Source organism: Ixodes scapularis, unplaced genomic scaffold, assembly GCF_016920785.2.
Source record: "Ixodes scapularis isolate PalLabHiFi unplaced genomic scaffold, ASM1692078v2 PGA_scaffold0__279_contigs__length_252992795, whole genome shotgun sequence".
Lineage (NCBI taxonomy): Eukaryota > Metazoa > Arthropoda > Arachnida > Ixodida > Ixodidae > Ixodes > Ixodes scapularis.
This window is the reverse complement of record NW_024609835.1, coordinates 66,163,137-66,187,752: the sequence shown is the minus strand read 5'-3', so window position 1 is coordinate 66,187,752 and position 24,616 is coordinate 66,163,137. Positions and strand designations below refer to the sequence as shown.

The following is a 24,616-nucleotide window of genomic DNA, read 5'->3' as shown; positions in this document are numbered from 1 at the left end:
CAGCGTCCGCAGTAGTCCATTGTAAGATAAAATAAAGTACAGCTTCCAACTGGTGGAAAAAAAAAAGTATATTACCATGGTTTAGCACATGCTTATACCCTTTAAAATATCTTGCCATTTTTCTCCTGCTCCCTCGAGTGAGACAGTATGCACAGTGCCGTCAAACAAAGCTCCTTTAATCCGCTCAATCACTTGTAGAATTCATGTTCCGACTCGTCCTTCTTGATGTTGTTCTTGTAGCCCTTCTCGAAGTCCTTGGCCAGTACCACATACCTGTTCTCACGTACTGCGTGCATGCCAGCCTAAAAAAACGAAGAATACATAGTCAATCTTCACAGCCACAGAAAGTATTAGGTGTAGGCTATACACTATCTCAACCCTGTTACGTAACACCGCAGTGGCGGCGCTTCGGGCACACTTCCGGTCAGGGTGTGTGGGGATAAGTCGCCATGCGCGAAGGGCATTGCTGTATTGTTTTGGAAGAAACCAGACTAACACCTGCCTTCTAGTCAAACACCACACAAAAGAGCCAAGAAAGGTGCGAAGATCAGTTTCCACGTGTTTTCTGCCTGCTCGGTTCATCCAAGAATGTGGAAAGGTGCCGTGAAAAGAAGAAACCAGACACCATCAGACCACGATTGCTTGTGCGGGGAGCATTTTGGGTTAAATTTACAGACACTTGTCTTTGTTTTGTTCCAACATGAATGCGTGAGAAACGTCAAGTTGTCCAGACCATCTGTGGACCTTGGTTCAGTGCGTCTTCACATTCGAACTGCGGTCTGATCGTTTAAACTGTCGTCTGCTCTTTCAAACTTGTTTAAACTGTCGCCTGCTCATTCAAACGGCAGTGGCATGTAGACCAAACGTTGCGATAAGAAGTAAGTGCAGGCCTCAAAAGACTTTTAAGTTTGAAGGTTGCTTGGGGTAAGTAGGCTTAATGTAAACAGTAGATACAAGTAGATGTCAATTACTGTTACCAGTAGGGATGCCGCGAACCACCCGAGGTTCGATTTCGAAAGGTTTCGATATTTTCAAACCGAACTGATGTTCGATTTCGAAAGGTTTTGATATTTTCGACCGTACGGAGATTCGAATTCGAAAAATTCGCAACTTTCAAAAATCCTGGAGTTTCGAATTCGAAAAGTTCGAAGCTTTCACGGTTTTTAAAAGTTTGGGTTTGATTATTTCGAATATTTTTTTACTTGAGGTTCGAGAACTTCGAAGATTTCAAACTTTCCTAACTTGAAATTCGAGAGATTCAAATGTTTCGAATTTCTTTGAATCTGAAATTCGAAAAATTCGAACGTTTTGAATTTTTATAGACAAAGTTTGGTAAAATCGAAGATTTCGAATTTCTTTCTACATAAAGTTAGAAAAGTTTGAAGGTTTCGATTCTCCTTTAGTGCTAAATTCGAAAAAAAAAAAAAAAAAACGCAAAAGAACTTAGGTTTTGAATTTCTTTTAAGTCCAAGTGAGCAAAGTTTGAAGTCTGGTTTTCATGTTCTGCCACAGTTTCAGTTTCAAATAAAGGCCCGTTCACACTCTTGCGACCCAGTAAGACCAAGAGAGACCAGACCGGTTTTTAAGCCTCTTGCGATCTCTTAGGGCCAGCTCCGCTGCAGCGCATCCAATCCTAAAAAGTCGCCAAAAGCTTAAAAACCAGTCTGGTCTCCTTCGGTCTTACTAGTAATAAGAACCTTTAAGAAATCACGGCTGCAAGCCTTTTCTAGAAAGCATGCTTATGAAAAGGAATGGTTTGGTTACCATACTTGAAAAAGAATTGGCATACCTACCTATGTTTAAAAAAAAGACCTTGGTGAGTTTCGTAAGCACAATGCTCCAAGCATGGCAATGACTACCTTATTCACTTAAATATAGCTCAAAGTTTTTTGTGTTTTCTCTTTTAGATTAGGGGTCAAACTACAATTATAATCAAAGAAGGCTGAAAGAGTGAGAAAAACTCCCTACACTACAGAGCCAACCGAGATGCTCCGACATGTCAGCCATTTCTCCCAGCACACCGGTGCAAAGCAGTGAAGCTTGACGCCAGAGCACTGGTGCGAAGCAGTGAAACTCAATGCGAGAAATTGGAGAATTCTGAGGACATATTCATAATTTTCGAATATTCGAAATGCTAGGTAATTCTGCTTCGAAAAGAATCAAACAGCAAACATTGTTCACGAATTATTACTACTTCCAAATATTCCCGCACTCCTACGATCAAAAGTATGAGGAGTGTTCGGTAGGAATCGCGCCCTAGGCTGTATCCTTTTTTATTGAGAGATGGAATTGAGAGATGTTTGATTCAAATTAAAGTTTAGTACCTCTTCTTTCCCAAAAGAGCCCGTCACCTGGCGAAAATGTGCCCTCCGGTGGCAACGCACTTCCGTCACCAGTTGACGGAAGTGCGTTGATGCTGCCGTAGAGGAATGGGACAGCTCTTGACGTTGCAGTTCCAAGATGTTTTTGCCTCACCCACCTTACAGCCCAACCTCGCACCACCAGATTTCTGGCTGTTGCCCAAGATGAAGGAACAACTGAAGGGTATGCAATATAGGGTTGTTGCAAATATTCGAAATTTCGAGTAGTAGTTTCGAATGATACATTATTCAATATTCGCTTCGAAAAGAACTGCACTAGTATTCATGTTTTTCGAAGTGTTGATTGCGTCGGGTTAGCCCCATGGAGTGCGCTTCTTAGCGAGCACCGGAGCACTGCGGAGAAGCAGTCCTCACGAAAGAGAGCTCCGCGGGTGTTGCTTCTCTGCTAGGCTGTTGCTGTCAATGTGAAGCTCGACAACGAGCTTCACGTTGACGACTAAGTAGAAGAAAATGGTGACCAGGGCACTGACAGAGGCTGGCACAATACGCCACCAGTGAACGGTGCCGAACTCCTGGACGACGATCAACTTCCAGTCGTTCTTTTGCCCCCTGATGACGTCACTCCAACAGACATGCCTGTAGACGTGCCACAGCAGGCAAAGCCAGCAGAGCGATACGTCCTTCGGCCACGAGAAACATTGAGTCGACCCGCGCGGTATCGCGATTGAGTGCTTCTAGCGTGAGAAGCGTGCTTCTAGCGTGCTTCTAGCACGAGGAAGTTGCCGGGACGGCAACTTCCTCGTGAAGGGGGATAGTGTGATGATCGCTAGTATCGCCATAGCGAAGAAGAAGAAGCGCGCTCTGGGAGCGCGCGCCAGGGGAACGCGGACGGATATAAAAATGGTAGCCTAAGACCGAATGCTGTCGCTTCTGGAAGTGACTCTGCGACTGCAGTGCGTCATTGGTGTCGTCAACAGCCACCCTGGTTCCTCTATGATGGCACGCAGAAACTAGTGCACGGTGGCAGAAGCGCATCGCTGCCGGTGGGGCTATGTCGAAAAGTGATAGGCTAATGGGAAAGAGGAGATTCCAAACTTCGTTTGAACATAACACCTTTCAATTCCCTCACTGAAAAAAAAAAGACCCAGCCCATTGAACACCCCCCCCGTAATTCACGCACAAGAAAGGGCACCGGGTCATGACCTCCGAGATTCTTAGCGTGCAAAGCTCCCGTCCGGCCCTTCCAAATGCTTGTTTGCCCAGCAGAAGGAGTGTACAGCGCAGCTTCTCTAGAGCCCCGCAAGGCAGTGCCGATACAGAGCCGGTATTAGCGCCTCAAAGGTTAAACGTGTGTATTCGGTGTGGAGCTCACATTTTCGTTAACACTCTAAAAGCTAAAGCGAAAGACCGCTTTGGGACGTGATTCAAATACCGCTCAGCTCGCTGCAAGAGAATAATGAGAATGACATACAATCTGCTTGGTCTCACAAAAAAAATGGTATTTTTGGGTCAGAAACCTTATTGATGCATTTTTGACTCAGCCCAACGACTCAGCTTTTTACCAAAATGATTGGACATGCAGTTCATCTGAAAACAATCGGGCATGCATTTATTCTAAATCTTTTTCCGATTTTTAAAAAGGCAACACTCGAATTACAACCTACCGCTTCCTTGAAAAGAGTAATGTGTGTTGTGGTGAGAAGCAACGAGCATATATCGGGCAAATGAGCACATTTATACTATTATATCTGAGCAGCTAGTCAAACAAGCCCAATGGCAATGATTTGCGGCTCCGAACCTAGAGCCACTGCACAACGAAAACGTCCACGAGGCATTTTTTTTTATGTCCGTCTCTTTAGGCGAGTGGAGCTTTGCAAGCCGACAATCTCGGAGGAGGCCGTGACTGGGTGAAGTGAGTAGTGCGCCCACCTCCTGGCAGATAGCGTTGATGTCGGCGCCCGAGATCTTGTCTGGCCGGGCAACGTAGTCCTCGAGGTCGAGCTCGTCGCTCAGGTTCATCTGGCCCGTGATGGTGGAGAAGATGAGACGCTTCTGGCGCCTGTCCGGCATTGGGAACTCTATCTTGCGGTCCAGGCGTCCCGGGCGCAGCAGGGCGGGGTCAAGCGTGTCCGCTCGGTTGGTGGCCATTATCACCTGCGTGGGCACGCGCACTAGTTAAGGAGTGGCTCACAGCCAAAAAGGGAGATTGACGGCTGCAAGCAGGCTCCAGGCAGTATGTGGTAATCACTCAGTCGGGCTACCGAAAGTTTCTCACCTGCTCTTCGGCTTGCCATTAACTTTTTACCAAAATCGAAGTAAAGACAGCCTCAAAAGCTTCGATACTAGAGTCTTGGTGCACTGCTGCTCCTCAATAGAAACTAAATTAACTGGCACGCTTGTTCCCTTGGTAAGTGTAAAGGAAGTTAGAAGCCACAACAGCATAGAAAACAAAGGTGCTTCCCATTCTTCATTGTCAGGCAACCTGCTAGCCTCTTCTCTACCCCTTTACCAAGCACTAGCCAGCAGCTTCAGAGCTGCACAGAACCTGATAAACATCACAGAGTGAGAAGAACAACAACAGACTAAAAGTACACCACAACTCGTTTCAAAGATGCTTGGAGCTTGGGAGGCTAGTCTTTCGGGTTTCCATCCCCCTTTTCTGCTTGCACAGAAATGCATTTCATCTGTTTTATGCAGAGTAAAAAAAAGGGACGGCTTCAGGAGCCAGGGGAGAATGAAAACTGCTTCAATGAAGCAGTGGTATCAGCTCTTTCTTTGAGGAATCTTTAGAACCTGAGATTTTCCCAAATGTAGAGCTGAGCAAACCAGGGCATAAACTGTGATAATGCATATTCCCGAGGTTATTACACTGACTCGCTTTCCAGCCAGGCTCAACACTACAAACAGCTGCAACAAACAGCTCGCATGCCCCAGAAAGGAAATCTTTCTGAACAATACTCTAAGCCAGAGATCTCCAAACCCCGGCCCACCGGCAAGTCTTCCAACCATCCCACGGCTGGCCGCGGTCCTTCCAATGAGGCCCGGCCCTCCGACCTCTTCCAACAGACACGCTGCCACCATGACAAAAACATGCGCGCCTAATAAAACGGCGCCGTGCCGCACTCCAAATGCGCAAAAGAAGATACCAGAAAGAATGAAAAAAAGCTGCATCGTAATAGGGTTCTTTCACCATGACTGAATGCTGTCATCACCATTTTAGTCCCTGGCCTTAAGTATATGTGACTATGCCTTTGCGTTCTCATGCACATTGTGTCCGTTTTAGTTTTATCATTCTCATTAGTTTTCTGCACTGCGCAAATGTGCCGAATTATCCACGCACCTTCATTTATGTCTGGCGGGTTTTCATGGTCGCAATTGTTGTGTTAACGTCATAATTAGCAAAAATATTAAATTTCACATTTAAATATATGCTTTCATCCAACTTTCGGTTATTTTGACATTTACTCCAACATTCATTTCTGTGCTTAAATCCTTACTTAGGTTTATTCATGTGGTCTCTCTTCGTTTCTAATTAGTAATTACAGTAATCCCTATAAAAAAGTCAACGAGACAGCAAAAAAGTTTGATATAAGCGGTAATTCGATCAAAGCGATAGAGCCTAAAAATCCTGAGCCCTTTCACTATGTGTAGGTCGATGACCAGCGAAGCTGTTTAGCACACGACACAGACCCGCCCCGAACGCCGCAGGAATCCAGACACGTGCGACGGGACCGCCACCCCGGGAGAGCGGAGGGAAAGGAAGCTAGGCACGCAAGCACTTGAAACAATGACAAAGAGAGGACGGTGGAAGCCTAGACATGGCCGACGCGGGTCGCACAGCGGCAAATCTTTGAGAAACCATTGTTATCTACCTGAAAGAGTACTGATCTTGAAAATGGTGCCTATTGATAACTAATCTACTGAATAAACCCACTGCTAAGTTACCCAAGCATCAAGGAGAATGCAGGGAATGGTGTTCCATGCGCCGCCTGTGCCGGCATCCGCAACAGTAACTCTTCTAAAGCAACAGCCTAAAACAAAGGGCATCTTGCACGCGTGTTCGTCAATGCTTTATTTTAGTTATTCACTTCGAATCTTTTATATGGGGAAGGCGTGCGTGTGCGGCGGTGCGGGCGTAAAGATTTTTGTCACGCACACGAAAAATCCACGGAACCCTAGCCATGAACAGCTTCGCTGTAAAGAACAATGCCAGCAGCCTTGAGGGTGGACGGGAACACTGCGGAACACTCTGACCATATATTTAATTAGACAAACCTTGGTTATGAACATCCCACGGCAGCTTTATCGAGTAAAAAAATAATTTAGTGGAGTTTGCCGACAATTTCATCTGGGCATCAGTTCTCTTCGAACTGTGCCAGGAATTGCAAGAACACTGTCACCGCCGCAGCACGCCACTTTGTTTCGAAGCAGCCATAGGATGTCTTGTGTTCCTGCAGTCGTCGGAGTTTCCCGAGGTGTCTCTACAACATTGCTTCGTTTTACCCTGGCTGCGCGCAAGGTCTACGAGCAACAACAGGAATGTGAGGTTGTCGCAATGCGCGGCAGCAGTTGAAAGGGCGCACCATTTTGAAGAGCCTTGTGGGTCCTGAAGGCGGCTATTTGTTTGTATGCACAGCGGCCTTGGCTCAGAAGGGTGGATGGTGGGGGTTTTTCTTCGGCAGTGTCGGGCCCCGATAATTGCGCGCCCGCGGCAGTGTAGCCGGACAGACCCTGCACGGACGCCGCGGCCAGTCTCCCCACGCGGAGGCAGCTTGAGGTCACGGCTTCCGGTGCAGAGATCTGCTTTTGGAAGACGGCGCCCAGAGAGGGGCCTTCGGCCATTGTCAGGCTGGGCCATAAAACGGACTAATGGCTTCGTTTCAAAACCCAGATGGTTGCTGCGACTAATACCCAACAGACTGTGCCCAACGTGCTGCTGTTGGCACTTTAGCTTTGATGGTACTACCCCCCGCTACGCGTGAAGTAGGGTGCCCGTTCAGGCTTTTCCTTGCGACCCTCCCTGTGTTTAGAGACCACCCAAGGGTCCTTGTTCCGGCCCCAGGGGGGAGCGTGACATCTCACCTGTATGTTATGAGGGCGTCGCCGACTGCACCCAATAGGATGGCTATTGAACTGTGATTGGATGGAACAAGTGGCGGTCAGGAGTTTTTGAACCCGAGGAGGACTGGAAAACAGTTTTTGTACGGGCTCCGAGGAGTGACCAGATATACGCTCCCGGAGCGGGTCTTGCCGCGAAGACTCCTGCCGTGTCTGGCACGGATGACTGTTCTGTAAAATTTTGCTCTTGAAATTATTGTATTCGCTCTCAATTAGTAAACATTTTTGTTGTTCTTGTTTAAGCCAAATCTGCTTTATTCGACATCCTCGACGAGAGGCGAGACTTCAAAGACGACATCAAGCAGCCAGCATCAGCATCAAACATCGTCAGAAGGAAAAGAACTTCACTGGGAACGTTCACATCGACAAGCACAAATGAATCAGTTATCCTCGGTGGCTTTGCCAACATGTCTTCACACATTCTTGTAGAGATCGTTGCAGCTCTGGGAATCGTGCGCCAGCTCAAGAAGCATGCTCGCGAGAGAAAATTCGACGGTCGCAAAGCAGTTGGCGATCTTTCAACTTCGGGTCGCAGGCGCGCTTTCTCTTGCACGAGAAACTTCTTGCTCTGCAAAACGGTGAACAGTGTCGAACAACCGATGCCGGGATGCCGAATTCTTCGCGACTTTCGGTAAACGCTTCCAATCTCCCATACGACCCATGTGTGCATGTAATACACTGCAGGCGCGCGCATGGGGGCCTCCCGAAGGGATGATCTTCTCTGGGCTCCATTGCTCCTTTGACCTGATTCCGACAAGAGTCGGGCAGTGTCGGCCGCAGGCGCCATGAGTAGCGTCGGAACGTGGACGCTGCTCCCTGCATCGACCGCCCCCTACCCGCATCCCCGCACCGGCATCGGAAGCGGTGCTCTGTGTGCTCTACCCTCTGTCACCCGTTTGCTGTTTTTATGTCTGCTGTTTTCCCAGTTTGCCGTTTGCCTCGGTGGAGGAGGAGGAAGGAACGCAAGGGTCTCTGTGCGCCCCTGTAAAGCCTTGCATGCTTTCGGCACCGCAGCCTTCGTAATAAGCGTGGTCGGCCACCGATACACTTAGAATAATCCGGTTAAAAATGTGTGCATTTCGGTCGGGACCACGTTGAACTTTGATAAAAGCGATAATTCAAACAAAGTGATTTCGTTATAACGAGTGATTACTGTACTCTTTCTCTTCCTGGTCCTCGAGACTTCAACAGACTCCTAATCTAACCCCTTAGCCAGAACGTTTGAAGACCCCTGCTCTAAACTCACCCAGCATTGCTTTCTCTGATAGCTGTGGAGCTTACCTTGACATTTGTGGTCTGGTCAAAGCCATCCATCTGGTTGAGCAACTCTAGCAGAATCCTCTGCACCTCTCTGTCCGCTGCAAGGGTTCGGAAAGAACATGCGTGATTTTAACTATGTAGTATAAACATAGTAACATATTTAACTAAAACATAGAACCACAACACAGATTTAACTAAACAACTAATATATTAACTCTTTCCAGACTGCACCCATAGGCGATCAATCACGGGTGATTGATGGTTTCCAAGCGCCGTCAAGAAATTAAATTTAATGCGGAGAATTATGTTCTACAATCTCGTAGAGTGTACAGCCAAAGAACTGTAGTTTCAGCTTCAACGTAGGTTTCAGCTTGATCACCAGCTGGTGTGCTGTCAAAAATAGTCCTGGGAACAGTGGTTGCCCTTGTCTAGAATGGCTAACTGCTTGCATCAGTCTTCGTAACAAAGATGGCATTATTTACATAAATCAACAGTATTGTGGCATATTTTGTAGATGTCAAGAACTCTGGGGATATTTTAAATGATGTTATAGGCATCACTTAACAGATGGTTGTTGCTAAGCATCCCTATAATTTCTAATGCCATCCTGAGCTGGTGTGCACATTTTATGTTCCCAACAAGGTGGACAAAAATGCTAAATATGAAGGAACTGGAATCAAGGCTTGACAAACCAAACGTAGAACACAAAGGAAGCATTCTGCTGGGGACAGGAGTGTGCTATCCGTGTTTCAACAATATAAGCATTCCTTCGTTAAAAAGCACACGTGTTACGGAGGCTAACTTTCTGATGAATCAAAAAATCAAAAAGAGACTACGTCAGTTACTAACTTTGAGAAGTAATAGCCGTCGGTGTGGGGCACGTTTTGTATATTCGGAATTTTGTTTTTATTTGTTGTTTAATTTGACATAGCTGTAAAAGTTCCGGTATTTATAAGCCTTCTGTACATACATTGTATTTTCAGAAAACTGCATTTTAAAACCTTGTTCCACATTACTATACCTCTATTCCTTTTGAAAGAACAACTAATTGGCCGCTTTTTGATGTGTCGCATTTCTGCATACGCAAATTATTACAGAAAGTAAAAGCGGTTGCAAGGATCCTTTGAAAATTGCTGCTTTTCCCGTGGTCAGGAAAGAGTTAACTAAAACCATCCTTTAAGTACCAAATTTCCATTGGTATGCTGAAAACAATATCTTTATAAAAATAGTCCATCTTAGGCTGATTTTTTATTCGTCTGGAAACTTCAAACTGAGGGAATGTCACTTTGAACTGAAGTGGACTCAATGAAGAAAAGCTTAAGTGAGACTAATGCATACAGGAATGCTTCCAATGAATGTTGCAAGCAGAATTACAAAAAGCTAGAGAGGTCACAAGTTAGTGCTGGCTTTGAAGCCAAAGCACCACGGCCTAGGGTGTCTAGACCCGGCAAAGAACATTGTGATACATATTTTTATGAAGGCAAACAGCATCCAACAGGTAGTATGATTGTAATATTGCACTCAAGGAGATGGCAAAGGAAGCATCACACATTACCCCCAAGCTCATCTAAGATGACCTTCTGGGCTTGTCCCGATGAGGTGCTAAGATGCATGAAACACACAGGATAACTGCTTTCGAGTTAACCCTGCCAAGTGAAAATGTGGGCCAGACGAAGAACGTTGAAAGTCGCAGCTTGGTCAAACCAGCTGGTCAGTTACTCTTTCAATCTTTCTGCACGTCTCCAGGTTCAAGACACATACATATACGGGATGTTTCTTGCTGGCTTTACAGATTTGTTTAAAACAATCTCTGAAAGCTGCATTATTCCAGTCTGTACAGGTGCAGTATACGGCCAGGGGGACGTAATATAGGGGGCCAATTGCCATAACAAGCTGGATAATTAACAAAATCAGTTCATGAATTTCTTAATCAGGGAAAATAAACATATGATTCCAATTAGAAACTTACCGCGTGTTATTGAAAACCACAAAATCCACAAATTTTAGAAAGATTAGGAGCATCTGGAAAGTGCGGTAGAGTACAAAAATAACCCTCCTAGAGCAACTAATGCAAGGCTCACCATGCTTCCCACACACTCTAAATCTTACTAAAATCGATTGATTTCGTGGTTTTCGACAATACTCAGCAAGTTTCTAATTGGAACCATATGTTTATTTTCACTAACTGAAAAGTTATTAAACAAATTTTAGTTCACTATCCGGCTTATTGTGGCGATTAGCCCCCTATATTACCTCCCCCTGCATGTACAACTCACCTGCACAGACCACGTTTGTGTAGCTTTCACACTTTTTTTTAAAAAACAATCTGCAAAGCCTAAAAAAAAAACTTCGTAAAATGAGCCCCGAAAATAAGCGACTGTGTGGAGAGTCACATACTTCGCCTGACGAATAGGGGACTACGCTCGCACCTTAGTTACGAGCTACAGCCTAGTCGCCGAAATACGAGATTTGTTTTGCACTTATCAAAGTTACCTTCACGCCCTTCTACAATCTGCTAAGTGTTGCCTGGCCACGGTAAGCATGCAGACAGGCTCTCGGGTGCTCACCTCCAGTCTGGGCATCAAAGCGCTTGGTGGCGATGGCGTCGATCTCGTCGATGAAGATGATGGCCGGGGCATTCTCCCTGGCCAGTCGGAACACGTCCCGCACCATGCGGGGGCCTTCGCCCAGGTACTTCTGCACGAACTCGCTCCCCACCACTCGGATGAAGGCCGCTGGAACGAAAGGAGACACGCTGGGATCGCCATCGCCTAGCCCCAGTAGAAACTTGAAGCTTCACGTCGATTCTTTTACAAATTTGATTTTACAGCAGAGCTGTTAAGGGCAAGTTTCCCCAGTATCATGTCCGCCAGCAAACAAATGATGACACAAAACTCTGGACAGCTACCGCCATCTATGAGCGATGGCGGCAACCATTCCAGCCTTTCCACTCTGGCTTGCCGACTTGTGGCCGGCCAATAGGGAGTTTTAGAATAACGTACGCTAGCGCTAAATTTAGCGCTTGTATTAGCGCACGCGACGCAAGAGAGTTTTAGGATAGCGTTTCTCCGTCGCGACCCAAAAGCCCAAGCAGCTCGCGCTTGCAATGCCCCCAAGATACAGTCACAGTTTTTACTTCACACACAAAATGCTGTAACTTTAGAAAAAAAAAAAAAAAGTTTTTTTGGTTCAAAGTACTATTTTAGATTTGTTTAAACATGAGAATGCGACGCGAGCGGTTGACTGGTCATGTCCTCTTGCGTCGCATCGGCAAGGGAGGTATCGTGTACTGACCTTCACACATCGTACCTTCGCCGGGAAATGTTCGCGCGTCACAAGGATCAAGTTGCCGGTGATCGTTACCAAAGAGAACAATGCCGTCCCATATTGAAAATCGCAGTCGCGAGGATGCCTCCGACGTCGCACTCACGACGCCGCCAAAGCAGCCGCCGACATGATCCTGGAAGCCGCCATTTTTTTCACTCTGCTCGTCTTGGCTTTAGCCAACTTCTCATCACGAATCCTCCTTGGAGAAGCGTAAAGACTCTTTGCGTACCCACGGTATTTTCGAGAAATAGTGCACGCTAAAATTGCGCACGCAAAGCGCGAAACCTGGCTTGTGTTCGGAGCATGCGCTGTGGCAGCGACGCTATTCTTTGCATACGCAAAGCTTTAGCGTGCGCTATTGTAAAACTCCCTATTACTTCATTCCCACCATATTTTTTCCTTGAGCCATGTCGGATTGGAATAATTGATCTCCTATTGTCGCCAATTTCCGATTCCCTCAACAGTTTTCCGCACCAGCTGGCTGCCTCTTAGCGCGTGTTAATTTCTACAGATGCTGTTACCATATATGTTCATTTCTATATATGGTGTTAGCATGTGTTCATTACTTCAATGTTATTTTATCGTCTGTACTTCTCTCCTACTATACCCCTACATTGGGGCAGTGCAGCCTTGTTGAATAAATAAACAAATAAATAAACATAAACATAAATAAACAAATAAACTCCTAAATTCTCATAACATTTTTCCAAGAAGCACTTTAACGTAACCACCATATTTTGCCGTACATATTGAAAGTATTAGCTAAACCAAGGACAAAAATTGCAAAGCAGGGTCTTCTTTAGTTTGCAGAAATAAAAAACATGGAAGACAAAAGCAGAAAAACCTATCTTTCAATATAGTTCTCTGTATTTATTCTCTGTCTTTATTCTTTTGAATTGAATAATCCTATTCACAATGAACTCACACTATTGAGCAGGTTGCTCTGCATTATATTGGGCTTCTGATAGGGGTGTGAGAATATTCAAAAATTTTAATACAAATTTGACTATTTGGCTTGATTTGAGAATTACCTGCTTGTCACTGTGCATTATATACAATCAAATTACTGGGTCGTTGTTTGGACTTGGAAGAGCAAAATGGCAAGAACGCAGCAAGTGAAGAGGCACAGTGAAGATATGACAAGACTGATTTTGTCCAAGCGCCGAGTTGTGGGCTTGCAGCATAGGAAATGCAAAGGAAACTATCTCAGTAGTTGTAGCCAATCGGGCACTTCTAATAAACCAACCCCTAGAAAACTCTATGCAAAAATGCCTAACAATGCCAGCTTACAATGAAAAGCTACTATTGCAGACAATATGAGCAGCAACAGCCCTTCCTTCTTTTTGGCATACCCGCCAGTTTGTAACAGATGTGACAAGTCAAGAGATAAGGGAAAGTGGTGGGGTTCGCAGATGCAGTAAGACTGATTGGGTGTTGCAGCTCATGTTGTCCATGGGGGCACTTTCTCATGTTGGTTCTTTTTCCTTCAATTTATAGATCCTTTTTCATTAAAATCTAGCTATTATTGCAATTAAATTTTAAGTGTTGGTTCTTGCACAGTTTTCTTCAAGTAGTCCTTCACATTCCAACGGTATTAAGGAAATGGCGAAGCAGTTTGGGAGCCTATACTTCATGCCCCCGGCTGCCTCGGACAATGCATAGGATGCCCAGCGGAGGGTTATCCCGGGTCGACCCACCAGTAGTGTGGTGTGCGACGGCCTTGGCCAGCATGGTCTTGCCGCAGCCGGGAGGTCCGTACATCAGCACCCCCCGGGGGGGGTCGATGCCAATCTGCTTGTACAGCTCGAAGTGGGTCAGCGGAAGCTCCACTGCCTCTCGGATCTCCTGCTTCTGAATGTCCAGACCTCCGATGTCCGCATACTTGATGTCGGGCTTCTCGTCTGAAACGAACCGTCCGTGGTGTGTCGTGCGAGTGTGACCACAACTAATCTGTGCTCACGACCATACTCGATCGAGGACTCGAAGTTGGACCCTTGGTGAGAGAGTCGGTGAGATTTCTGACCAACGCAATTGGCCAGCGTTGTGCTCGACCTAGGCACTGGCCAATTGCGGCAGTCAGAAAACTCGCCGGGAGTTTAACTTTAAGCCCCAGGGCAGTCATCATACTATCATGTTGAACATATCTGGCTTCTTTTTCTGAACCGCATGGGTTTCCATGGGTATTTGTGTACAATATTTCTTTGTCTCCAGATATCATCTAAACCCCACTTTCTTGTGCAACATCATGTCTTAAAAAAAAAGGGAAGGTGGAATATTGTCATAAGTATTTTCTTTCTTTCACAACCAGAGTAAGATTTTCCATGGAAAGGGTGATGCAGGTTATACTTCTGTACACATTGCAGTGCAATTAGCCCAAATGAGGAATGAATGTCTACACGCGTCTAAATTTTATAATCGACCGTCCCCTAGAAATTTGAGGCTGAAAAGTTCTTCGCAAACAAGAGGTAACAACTCACGGTCAATTTCACAGCAAATTTTAATCGGCTATTAAGATTTCAAGCTTCAATACACCATGTGGAAAGCTTGAAGACTGCCCTTCCAAAGCCAGTATTATAGTAGAAACAAATATCTTCACTATGGCCAAACATTATGTACAGTAGCCTAGTAGAGAACTGGTTTAGAATAGCCCGGACGTACAGTACTTGCACGTCCTTCTGGAATCCTCGGGTCTACTGGACACCTGCCGAGCTATTTACGCAGCCACATTACAAATCATTCTGCTTTGAAATTACACTCGGCTAACTTATGAGCCAGTGCCAAGCATCACTGTAGTGATGCAGTGCCAAGCATCACAAGCAAGTTTATGCCACAAGCAAAAACATTTGACAGTACTAAAAGTCCCGAGACCCTTAACTGTGTGAAAAGAATCGGTCAAGAGAGCTGCAAGGCATTTGTGTTACTACCGTAAAATATTGCGGAAGTGCCCAATTCGTACAGGCGCCCACTTTCCCCTACTTGGGAAAGTGGGCGCTTGCGGCGGCCATGAGACCGCCGGCGGCGATGACGGGGATACCATGTGAAAATAAATGTTCTTCCTGTGATTCAATTCACCCTGCCTTCAAAGCACTTTATTGGCCACCATCTTGGTTTTTTATAGATTTGATCAAACAAGCGCACATGTCTACGCTACAAAAATGTTCCAGAAGTTGGGACTCATCAGGATGAAACAAACTACGCTACCTTTACATAACAAATATAACAATTTGATCGGACCTTTCGTTTCCTGTACAGGACACATCGTCAGTGAACCCAAAAGGCAGGAATGAGAGAAACACCAACCAGAAATCCCACTTAAGGACCGTTCCAGGTGAACAATCTGTGTGGATTGGCTCAAGTATTCTTCCAACTTGCCCAAGACAGCAGAGTCGTACAAGGTATGAATGAATGCAAAAGGAATTTGTTCGTACCTTGTAAGCCTTTCCAGTGAAAGCGGGGTGGGCGCTTGCCCAATATTTTACAATAGTGCTGCCCTCTGAACAAGCTCCACTGGCTTGTGCACTGAAATTCACTTTGCCTTTAAAAAAATACAGAACCGAAATTAAGATTCCACAAAATAAGGCCACAGAAGCATTGAACGGGACACTGTAACTCCAAAACATCACTTATACATCGATATCACAAACGGACGGCCGTATATTTAAAAAAGAAGGGCACTATCAAGCGAGGACTACGTCATAATCCTCCTGGAACAGTTTAGAATGAGGGGAAGCGGCCTCGCGTTTCTCTTCCTCGCTTCGGTTCACCAGCTCGACAGGACAAAGCGAGGAGGAGAGGGAATGTAAATTGTGATATCACATGTCTCGTCGGCCGCGTTCAATTGCGCATTTCTTTGCCAAAAATAAGGCCATCCGTTAGAGATATTGCTGTATGAGTGGTGGGTGTTACAGCGTCCTGCCTATCGCTCCAGCCTTGTTTTGTGAGCTCGAAATTTCGGTTCAGCATGCCTTTAATGAGACAAGCTCAGATAGGACCCTGGTTCAGGGGCGGACGCAGGAATTTTCTGAGGGGGGAGTCAGGTGTTGGTCAGCGTACCATTTGTTTACGAACCCCCTCTGCCTATCCCTTGTTTCACGCCCTAAATTTTACACATGCAGAAATCAAGAGGGGGGTCAGGACATCCGGACCCCCCCCCAAATCCGGCCCTGCCCTGGTTACTGGTCTTACACGTTCTCAAGCAAGTTAGCAGTGGTACGACGGTGCCTCAAGCTCATTTCCGACCAGTGTGTCCTCAAAAGCGGTCTCTTGATTGCCACCTGATGACGTTGCATAAGCATCATGCTGTTTGTTGCCTGCTGCAATACTGGCGATGGCACAGTAGCAAAGGTGGATGTGACAGACGCCCATTGCGCGGTAGATTGCTCCGCAGACAGACACAGTCGACGGAAATTAAAAGAGACACGAGTCGGGAAGCCACAACCACTGCGACCCCCGCGTCCACTTGCTCTTTTTGCCGGAACTTCTACGACCGACCGCCAGGGTTGTAACGCGGCACCTTTTGCGACACAATTTGTCGGTACTTTGGGACTGCTTTCGATCAATGCGTGGGTGGGAAGGGACAATGAGCGCACCTGTCAGGGACGAGTTCCCTGCACCGTGGTGGCACTTACCGGCACGCAGCATAGAGATGCTGCTGTCGGCCTCCGGGGGCAGCACGTCCACCAGGGCGTTGCTGTGCTTGTGCAGGGCCACGCTTGCGCTGGGCTTCAGTAACTCCCGGTCAATGGTAGACAGGATGCGCACGTAGTAGTTGGAACCTGCAACGGACACCCTTGCTCGAAATTCCCCAAGGAAGTGCTTTGAAACATTCTCCTAAGAGAAAACTTTCAGCTTAGAGCAGGCAACAGAAGCGGTCAACACCGCCTTTCTAATCTACGACGCAACATTTTATTCTATAGTTGCCGACAAGATGGGGATGGTGAAGGGCAGCTTTGGTTGTCTCGCCTCCGGCGCAAGCTCCTTCCCTTAGACAATGCTTCGACGTACTATAGCAGGAATGGCCAAACCGTGGCTCGTGAGCCGTATGCGGCTCTTTGCTGGTCCAAGTGCGGCTCGCGGATCCCTCGTAAGGGGATCCCCCCACCCCCCCCCTTCGCCCCTTTCCGCGTTTCCCCAGGAAAAAAAAAGACAAAGAATTTTAGAATAAAGCACACTGCAGCTTGCAGTTTGGTAGCCTTGTACTCCCACACGTACAGTCCCACAGCCTTGTGCCCCTATACGTACAGTCAGACTCTAAACAAAAGTTACGTTTGCCCCTCCCCCCCCACCCCGCGGCTCTTAGAAGTTCCATGGTTTTGTTTGCGGCTCTCAGGCCAGGCCAGCCTGGCCACCCCTGTACTAATGTGTACCTCGAGCGCACGTGCGAGCGGCCAAAACACGTTTTGAAGTGCGGGGTGTGGGCTGGAGACCGGGGATTCGAAAGACACGCTCTGCCGGTCTATTTCCGTCAGTGACCATAGTTTACCAGCTGCTCTGTTACAGAGCCGGCATGCCTGAGGTCGGTCAAACATCATGAGGTTCGGGAAAGTCTATGCAATTCTTCTAAAGTTACTAGTGCTTGCTCTCTCTTACGAGACTTGTGGTTCAAACAAACGCAGTGAGCATGGCCAAATTGACCACTGGAAAATCCTATCCGAACGGAAAACGAAGGTTTTGCTCGTAAACACAAAAGGGTGCAGAAATAGCCGATTCCCTCTAGCCACCACAAAGCGGTGGCAGGGATGCACTTGCGGACAGCACTGCAGTTTGGCGCACAATTCAAATGCTGCTCCAATGAATTTTGATGGGCGCAATCAATCGAAACAGAATGACTCGACGAGGGCGATCGGTTCGGGCCCTTAACCAACCCGTGGTGGATCCCACGATGCCCGTGTTGGGGTCAACGGCCTCCAGGAACTGTCCAATGACGAGGGGCACGCTCTGGATGCGCTTCACTTCCTCCTGGGCATGCAGGTACTCCTTCTTTAAGTTGCGCTGCTCGTCCTTGATGTACTCCTCCTGGACCGCCAGGAACTCCAGCTGCCGCTCCAGCTTCTGCAACGGAGGAGGAACAACGCACAAGCACTTCAACGGGCATCGCTCCCACTGTGCACATCATATTCGGTAGCCAGACAGTCACGGTACAGCCCAAGATGACTACCCATACTTTCATGCCTGCTGTAAAAACAAGTACTGATACTGGGAGAGCTTGGCAGACTTCTTAAGATGTTGAAAGTTCAGAAACCACATTAGGAAAGCTGGCAGTCACACAACGATCAAACAGTATATCTTTCATTTTGGGTTAGTGGCGATGAATGAAGCACCGGAGTTTTCCCGTGAACTAGCACACAATGGTCAGTGCCCTTTTCTGTGGTGTCGCAACCCATAAACTTGAAAAAAGAGACACAATCCAAGTGGATGACCCTGTTTTCTGTTTATGGCGTTGGGGGTTCATCGGGCACATTATCTCGATGGAGCGATTAGCATGGCAGGCTTATGATTGTGAAGCCTCGCATCAATAAGTAAAGAAGGTTCAACAAGTTTGCGGCAATGTTCAATGACTGAAACTCGTCTAACAGCCACACTGAAAATCGCGAAGTACACATTTAAGTTGCGTGACTCGTGCCCACCTTGTACTTGATATAAAAGTCTTCGGCATCCTGATCGTCGGTGCCCGCAAGTTTTGGCTCCAAGTTCAGCACCTCCTCCTGCAAAATGCCAACCGTTAGAAACGCAATAAATGTTTGCACACCTGTACTATCGCGGACAGTATGAGCTGAAACAGCTCTCCGTCCTGCGCACGGTACTACCTGCGCCGCCTGTCGCATCACTCCGCAAACACACCACACCCTGAGGTTGAGATAAATTCTCACTTGCACTCACTGCGCTGCTGCGCTCTTCCGGCCGTCTGCTAGCGAAAATATTCGCCAATGGAACCACCATCACGATGCGTGTGCCGTGCAGCCCAATGTTTCCAGCTAACATGCATTTCAGTGCCTTCCAAGAAAGCGCCGAAGTGTAAAATGCGTTGTCACGCTCTTATCTCCTCGAGGAGCGCTGCCTGGCGGAGCTGCCTTGGCCCCCAAATGGTGCCGATCTGAATATCATCGAACACGTTTGGAGGCGCATCAAGGTAGCAATGTCACTGCGTCCCCTCTACCGCGCCACTGCCGACGAACTGTGTGAAGCGGTGAGACGTGAATGGCTTCGGGCCGAGCCAGACTTCATGTCCGCGCTCCATGATTCCTTAGCAGAGAGGATGAGAGCCGCGGTCGCGGGTTAGGGGAGAATGAAGCGGTTTAACTTCTTTCGTAGGTTTTACTGCGCCTCGGGACCCCCTGAGCCGGACTTATGCTAATTGGAACAAAGCTTGCTGCTACGGCTGCGACACACTATTTCGTGCCGTTAACCGGCGCATACTTAACTTCCACGCCGACTATTAATCTTTTGTGTCTGACATTGTCCTCTGCGAATATTCTTTCGATGAAGTTTCAGGCTAGTTCTCAGGACAAATATATGACTGTTTGTCTCACTTTATTAAGACTAGAAATTTATAGATAAAATACTGGTGTCTTGCCATCAACTTTTCTTCTTTGAAAGAAACACATGTGCCCGGTAATACTAAAATAATATCCTTTAACATTTTTATTCCAATCAAGGTTACAAAACCTTGTATAATTAGTGTTGTTTTTAAACAGCTGTGCTCAATGAAAAAGAAAAAGAAGGAAATACATTGCAGCCGGCCTAAATCCGGTAAAAAGATTTTGGTTAATATTTTACGATGTCCTACTTTGTAGATGCATTTAATAAAATAAAATCAACCTGCAATGTAATGTGATGGGACTTTGAAAAACGATAATCGCAGCTGCAATTTGAGATAGCGCAACATTTTTTCTTCCCCAGTCAGCGTTTTTTCTACTTGATTCTATGCAATAAAATGAAGTAAATCAATTGCAAAAAAAAAAAAAAAATGGACGGCAACTGTAATCTTCTGCCACACCCCCCCCCCCCCCCCCTCCCCTCCCCTCTCCCGCCGTACCGCACACACGCCCGCTGTTGCACACGCCGTCTCGCTAGCAGACGGCCGGAAGAGCGCAGTGGTGCATCGAGCACAAGTGAGAATTCATCTCGGCCTCAGGGTGCGCCGTGTGTGCGGAGCAAGGCGACAGGCGGCGCAGGTAGTACCGTTCGCCGGCCAGAGCGCTGTTTCAGCTCATATTGTCCGCGATAGTACATCTATAAGAGGAGAGCGGAAGTCGCACAGTTGTTGACGGCTACCTCCGACGGCCCACCCCTGATAGTTCCTCTAATAAAAAAAAACTTGAGAGCAATGTCACTGACCAACCAACACAAAAACTGAAAGCAGACTATTGCCTCTCTCCCGCATGGGACTGGCACGATTTGGGTTCATTTTCGGCGTTAAAAGGCAACTCAGCTCAATGCCACAGATTTCGGGATAATGAGCGATTTCGCATTAAAAAGCACTAGCAAAAGACACTACGTCATTTGCTTCATGAAAAATGGTATATATATTGTTAAATCTAATTTTAAGCACAAGCAAAAATCGAAACAGAAACTTTGGCTCCGTCCGGCAACATTGGCCTCGGGGCCGCCAAGAGTTTGAATACAAAATGGACGAACCGAACAAGAAAACTAAAATTTAAATATCTGTCATCTAGGGAGGAGACTGAGCGGAACACAATGATAAAAAAGGGCGTAAAAGAAGCCGAAAGGAAAATGTGGAGCGGTAGGACGCAAGAAAAATTAGCTTTAACAATTTATAGGTCACATAAGCAGGAAATAAGAAAAGAACAGGTTTCTGATAATTCACGGGGTAGTTCCCTACTATTTGAGGCTAGAACGGGGGTTTTAAGAACCAAAACGTATAGGGCTAAATTCGAGAGAATGGACACATTATGTGCCATTTGCAAAAATGAGAACAAAACAATGGAACATCTTGTTTCGGAATGCACCAGGCTTCGTCCTGCTCTCCCGGGAAGTCGGCAAATTCGACGGGGGTGCTTGGTTTTGCGGACGAGGATGGAAAAATAGAGAAAAAAAATGAAAGCCGCTTACAACTCCCTGTAACGCCGAATTAGAGCGCAGCTCTTGAGGAGGAGGAGGGAAGGGCACGGGGGGGGGGGGTTAAACTAACCAGGGGGGGTCACGTTACCTTGGGGGTCACGTGACCCCCAATGCCGATGATGTCATCACTGACGTCACTGATGACGTCATCAGTGACGATGACGATGCGGGTACCGATGACGTCATTAGTGACGTCACTGATGACTTCACCAGTGATGATGACGATGCGAATGTCGGTGACGTCATCAGTGACGTCGCTGATGACGTCATCAGTGATGATGACGATGACGATGCGGATGCCGGTGACGACATCAGTGACGTCACTGATGACGTCATCAGTGACGATGACAATGCGGATGTCGGTGACGTCATCAGTGATGATGACGATGACGATGTGGATGCCGGTGACGCCATCAGTGATGATGATGATGACGATGTGGATGCCGGTGACGTCATCAGTGATGATGACGATGACGATGTGGATGCCGGTGACGTCATCAGTGATGATGACGATGACGATGCGGATGCCGGTGACGTCATCAGTGATGATGACGATGACGATGTGGATGCCGGTGACGTCATCAGTGATGATGACGATGACGATGTGGATACCGGTGACGTCATCAGTGATGATGACGATGACGATGCGGATGCCGGTGACGTCATCAGTGATGACGATGACGATGTGGATGCCGGTGACGTCATCAGTGATGATGACGATGACGATGTGGATGCCGGTGACGTCATCAGTGATGATGACGATGACGATGTGGATGCCGGTGACGTCATCAGTGACGATGACGTCATCGGGGGGTCACGCGACATCGGCGGGGGTCACGTGACCTCGAGGAGGGGGCCACGTGACCTCAGGGGAGTCACGTGACTTCGGGGGGTCACGTGACCCCCCACGAGGTCACGTGACCTTGGTGGGGGGCTCGTGCGGTGCATTATGGGACATTTCCCATGATGCACCGCGCGGTTACGCCGACGCCGACGGCGACGCCGCTCAAGCCGGAAACGGGCCCCTAAGAGCTGCGCTCTAAAAAAGGGTTACCATCACAAAAAGAAGATTGGAAAACTGGTGGATACAGTCTAGGAAAAATGAACCAAGGACGCACAATTAGCACAGCTGGGGGTCAGGAGGGACAAAGGAATATTGGGACTTCCTCCCACGTGGCTCCGGCCCAAAGTCTCACACCTGTCCCCCAGTGGGTGTGGTTTAAGGAGGAACACCGACGAGGTTGACCAGAGGAAAATTGGCGACTCACTCGCCTGGGGGAGGAGGCACAGGGAGGTGTTTAATTTTTTTTTTTTTTTTTTTTTGCCCTACCCCATAAAGGTTTTTCTGGAAAGTACTCTACCTGCCCGGTGATAGTTGCAGAAAGGTAAAGAAAGAAAAGGAAGGAAAAAAGATTTTTTTATAATAAATAAATTAAAGGCTAGGTGGTGCAAGCTACTGCCCGGTATAAAGGAAACTGCCAATATCCACCCCTCCATCCATCCAAGAACATGGCTATCCCGTGGTACAAAATGTCACGTGATTCTCTATGCAACGACGGGCGGGATTGGGGTGGCGTATGCCAGGCACAAGTGTCGTGGGACAAAAAAGGGGACAAGACAACATCGTTTTCAGACAATGTTGTCTTTTTCTCTTTCCTGTCCCCAGTCTCAAATTTTGTTTTTTTCTCATTATGATATTTGATGCTCGCATAGGGACCACTGCAACTCACACTGCTTATGGGATTCTCCTCCTACTAGTTCTCAGACCGAAGCAAGTTGCAACAGTGCATAATATAAGTATGAGACATTTCTGAAAGAAACAACTGGTGTTTTTTTTAAAGGAAAACCTCGAGTAAACCGCTAACATGGTAAGGTTTATGTCACATTGATGACAAAATAATATACTACTGCCGCAAAATATCAAAGCTAAAAGTTATCAAGTAGATTTAGGATTAATTCCTTAGGAAATCTGTTTGAATTTGACCAGTCCGTGCAGATTTCCCTAACTGTAAGACAATCACGGTTAAACTATAAAAAGATCTGTGTCAGCTTTGGTGGAAGACCTGCGCCATATAATCAAAGTAAGGAAGAATTGTTGAATATTTTTTTGTTAGTTGACACCTAAATTTAGGCAGCTACGAAACACAGAATGCATCCGTCCAACACTTCGTTGCACGCCAAGCTGAGTCAAGACCTGCTTTAGCAACTTCCATTTCTTCTACCCCTAGGCATCATCAATCTTGATAGAGACACAATACAATTGCTTGCCTTCACAACTACCAACAAAGCAATGCCACCCAAAAGCAAACAATGAAAGCGTAAGAAAAAAAGTTCACGGCCTTTAAAACATGTAACAGAAACTAATGCAACCTAGTTAAGTTGAAGGGTAAAACACCAAAAACAGAGATTAGAAAGCAAATGACTGGATCTGAAAATGCAGTCTGTGAGTTGGTGTCTGTTTCTTCAATTGGCATTTGCACTGATGACACCTTTTATCGGCTAAATGTATTTTCGGCTCTACGGGAGTTTTTGTTTTTCAGCTTTTTAAATAGTCGTTACACCAGCTGTAACTTTACACCAAGTTCAACCGAAACAAAACAATTAGGCCGGCTCCAGAGCGCTCATTTGGTGTCTGGCAGGATTTATCTAATTCTATCATACAAAGTTCCTTTACACAGATACTTATTACACACACAAGAGTAAGGCAATATAGCAGAAATGTTTAATAATAATAATAATCTTTATTTTGACCCAGGAGGATTGAGGTGTGCCAGAGAGGCCCGAAGCCTGTACCAGTTGGCCTAGTACGGTAGAGTAATTATTTAACGTGATGGGGAGATTTCAATATCCCTATAATGTTCAAGGGTAATCTCAAGAATCTTCCAACTGCCCAGAATTGATTTGATTTGATTTTTCTAAAAAAATTGTTAGTTTATGCAAATCGTTTTGTCTACTATCTTGGTACAACCGCGCAGTACAAGAAAGCGAAAAATCCTCGCGTTTAAAGCTACAGAAATATCGCTAAGGAGTGAAACTTAAGAGAAAGTTGAGAGGCGGTAGCGTAATCAAGAAATTTACAGAACTTCTCTGCGGCATGGTGCAGAATACTGTTCTGCAACGAAATAGTTACACTCGGTTTCCAACCGAATCTTGCGTTGTCACGGTGGGCTCCCTGTCCCGTCAAAACCTGCTTTCGCGGTGACGCTACAGAATTCAGCATATGGTCGAAAGTCCTATCAATGAGAGCAAGTATGTCTTCTCTCCTTAAGCAGCATTGTTTCATGGTCATACCCAATCTCTAAAAGTACAAACAAGAATAAAGAATTACCTTTTCAGGCAGAATGATTCCGATCTCCTCCATGTCGCCGCTGATTGGATTGGATGTGGATATGAATATGGATTGAAAGTAATATTTAATTATTTATTTATGTTGCCTTTCTTTGGCATCTGTTTCATCTGTGCCTCTTGCGGTCGCGAGACATTTCACCATATTCAAAATTTTATATTTT

The 24,616-nt window shown here is 46.5% G+C and overlaps 1 protein-coding gene across 1 annotated transcript; it reads right to left on the bottom strand.

Moving 5' to 3' along the window:
• Window positions 1-155: 155 nt before the first annotated feature.
• On the bottom strand, window positions 156-24,599 carry LOC8035919 (26S proteasome regulatory subunit 6B). The gene is made up of 9 exons (XM_029980740.3): window positions 24,436-24,599; window positions 18,653-18,730; window positions 17,891-18,077; window positions 16,655-16,801; window positions 13,724-13,927; window positions 11,267-11,434; window positions 8,721-8,797; window positions 4,251-4,475; window positions 156-302 (listed from the first exon to the last, which is right to left on the bottom strand). The coding sequence occupies exons 1-9, from the start codon at window positions 24,466-24,468 to the stop codon at window positions 189-191; spliced, it is 1,233 nt and encodes a 410-aa protein (XP_029836600.1). The 5' UTR covers window positions 24,469-24,599; the 3' UTR covers window positions 156-188.
• Between the last annotated feature and the right edge of the window lie 17 nt (window positions 24,600-24,616).